At 44.4% G+C, this 3,326-nt stretch overlaps 1 protein-coding gene across 1 annotated transcript; it reads left to right on the forward strand.

Annotated features, from left to right (window-relative positions):
* The first annotated feature begins 1,226 nt into the window (after positions 1–1,226).
* Positions 1,227–2,950, forward strand: LOC128718790 (uncharacterized). Its single transcript, XM_053812406.1, has 3 exons — positions 1,227–1,814; positions 1,886–2,533; positions 2,606–2,950. The coding sequence occupies exons 1-3, from the start codon at positions 1,227–1,229 to the stop codon at positions 2,948–2,950; spliced, it is 1,581 nt and encodes a 526-aa protein (XP_053668381.1).
* The last annotated feature ends 376 nt before the right edge of the window (positions 2,951–3,326 follow it).

Here is a 3,326-nt window from a genome sequence, read left to right on the forward strand (position 1 = left end):
TTCCGACCAAAGGATGAGAATGCAATGGCGCGTGATTCTTATCTGACCTGCAAAATCCATGCACTGGATCGGGTTCGGTAGCTTAACGGCAAAGTGGACGATAGCGATAAGAGAATGTTACAATGGGTAGTTAAAATTGTTAAGTTCCTTGTGATAATGCTGAGTGTTTTGTTTTTTTGTTTTTTCGCATTGTAGCACATTTAAAATTGTACAAATCCCAGAATTCTTGCCATTTTCGTCATGGATGGGACCAAATTGAAAAATACGCCAATTCCCGAACTTCTCTTGCCACGAACAGGATGACAGAGTAAAGTCCTTTGATTGGAATTAACTTTTGAGTCCTTCCAACCCAGGAAAGTGTTTTTTTTTTCAAGTTGAAAAGAGCGGTGTTAAGCTACAATGTATTTTATTATTTAAAGCCACAACATCATTCCGACACAATGCGCTCTTGTGTTTCTTGGTAGAAAACATTTAGGACTTGCCGCAAACGATGCGATGGTTGCCTCTTTCACGAGATTTGTACCAGCCAGCAATAGAAGTGCTGTAGTGCCATACCTTCCAGGAAATAATCAGCATGATTGGACACAATTCATTGGAATGTGCTTCATAAAGCATGGAGGGAACACAACGTCGTTAGAATTCACTTTTATTTGGTGACAAATTTTCAGTACAATGGAACAACAAAGGATGAACGTTGCAGCGTCATTGTAGGCATTCGCATTTCCGAACGTATTTGATGTTTTCATTAGCTTGGAAACAGCTTTGACGATGAAGCAAACAACAAAAAAAGTGCTCCATTCTGTTTGTAAAACATCTCACCGACACACGGCATGCCATGTAGCTTGTCATGCAAAAACTGCTTCTCACTGGTTACTGAGGTCGTTCGGGGTTCGTGTGCGTAAGAATCGTACCATGCTGGAAGTTGTATCAGTTTTACGAAAACAACACAATTTCGTAAATTCTTTTTTTTTTGCTGTTGCTGCAACCAGACATGCACTTCCTAGCTGACGTGTTATCGGCAATGTCTGTTCAATGTGCATTGGTGGCTTTTGGGGTGACCAATGGCGATAAGAAGTTAAATGCAGCTGACCGTTGATAACAGAGTTGCAGCAGAGTGCATCCGTTCGGCTTACGGCGTCGGTAGTATCAGTTGCTTGAGTGCACTGTTTGAGTGCTGGTGTTTATGTACTTAATTGCTTACTCACAGCTGTGGCTTGTGTGTGAATATGAAGTGGAGCAATAAATTGGTGGTAACTTTGATAAACATAGTTCTGCTGGCCGTGATTATATTGAGCCTACCGGTGTTAATACCAATCCTAGCGTTGTTTCAACTACATCGACAAATCGTAGCACAATTGCTAGCCGTCAAGTATGGTTCATCATTTCGAGGATTGATGGAAGGGTCGGATGTCGTTTGGGCAGGGCAACAGCGATCGTCCAAGTCAATGGTAAATGTGTTACTGTTGTTTAAAAGCCCTGCACGCGTGTCAAACGGTTGCGGTTCGGATTTGCTCGACATATTTCGGAACCGCTTCAAGCGTCGTCATACGGACGGGACCTATCAGAAGATGTTCTGGGAAAGACGATTTCAATGGGGATACTATTTTTGGAAGGAACAAGGGCTTCCGCTGTGGGCCGATCGTTACGTCAAAGAACTCGACGCGGTTCCCCACCGTGACTGCCTATCACGAATTGAGCTCTGCACGCTAATTGGCTCAATCAGCAATCGGGATTGTAATGGCACGAGTTGGGAGCTGCTCGTTGGAAGCCAGCCATTACGACGTCACGAGGGCAGCGCCGTAATGCTGTACCCGGTGAGAGCACAACAGTTGTCCTAATGCTATAACGTGTTCGATACTGCACTTGTGCTAATATTTACTCAAAGGTCCTTTTCAGGTACCATCATTCAATAGCTGATGGAATTGCGATATTTCGATTGTTCTGCCAGGATTTCCTCGACAATCCGGCCGCGTCGGAGAAACACGTGTGGAATCCAGATACAGCCAATCAAGGCTCAGTGCGGAGCTTCATCACTTGGCGCAATCTCTTCCTGATGGCATTTCGAAGTCCGAGATTTTTGATAAACGAGATATTGTTCAAACGCGAGCGCAACTCTTTCATCGGCGCGGAACCGAGCGATGATAAAATCGTTTGCTGGGTTGGAGCAGATAGTGAGCAAAACGGCTGCTGTGAGACGCCCGTAATAAACGTAATCAAGAGTGTAAAGCGCTTGCTGGATGGGTGCAGCTTTACGGACGTCTTCCTGACAGCTTTTGCGATGAGTCTTCGGTCGTTCTGCATACGGAAGGGTGTACCCGTTCCACCGGCCGTCACAATCGGCCTAATGAGAAGGTTTCAGCGTGAATCCAAAGTAATACGGCTGCGTAATCGTTCTACGGCTGTGTTTAAAACGTTACCACTAGCTGACCTGCCGATAGATGCTTCTTCCTTTGCAACACTCAACGAGCTGCTGTCACAGATAAATGCAGTAAGAGGTCCCGTCGAAGCAGCACAAGCCGTTGCGGACGCAATAGTAAGCGAATTGGGCCAATCCGTGGAATAGAGCAATCTGTTGTACCTTTGTGTTCTTTCCTTTGAATTGCAGCTAACTCATCTGTGCGTGTCATATCTCCCGGAGCTACTGCCAGCTCCGATTATGCGTGTGTTGTTTTCCCGAAGTAAGTTCACGATTGCACTGTCCAACATTCCGGCGTTTGTCGGCAGTGTCGCGGTGGAAAACTACATCCTAAAGGAGGCTGCATTTTGGGTTCCCAACATCGAGAAGAACTTGTTTGGGTTAACGCTACTGACGACGAATGGTCAGTTGCAGATAGGTGCAATAGCTGATCGTAGAATAATTGCATGCGAAACAGAGTTGGATAGTTTATTGAGCGATACTTTACAGGAGCTTAGACGTTTAGATAATGCGTTAAAGAATAAAATCTATTGATTTTTTTTTATGATACTTTATGACTACTAAGCTAAGAAAACAGAAACGAGTATCTGACGCGCCTTACAAATGAAAGAAACAATCGGAAAGACCAAAGCGCAATGTAGTCAACATGTAATCGATACTTTGTCCCAGTCCTTTGCTCTACCCAACATTGCCCCTCCGGCAGTGGTACGTGACAGTTTGCAATATGGGTTAATTTGTCCGCTCAGCAATAGACACCTTTTTCATGGCAGTTCTTAGATTCCGCCATGAATGCCGAAAATAACAACTCACATAACCTCTTGGTAACCTGAGCGGTACTATATCGATTGTAATGATCGTTTTCAGTATTACATTTTCGCTCACAAGAAAGAAATCATTCTCAATTGCTCGC

This window comes from Anopheles marshallii, chromosome 2, assembly GCF_943734725.1.
Source record: "Anopheles marshallii chromosome 2, idAnoMarsDA_429_01, whole genome shotgun sequence".
NCBI classification, from domain to species: domain Eukaryota; kingdom Metazoa; phylum Arthropoda; class Insecta; order Diptera; family Culicidae; genus Anopheles; species Anopheles marshallii.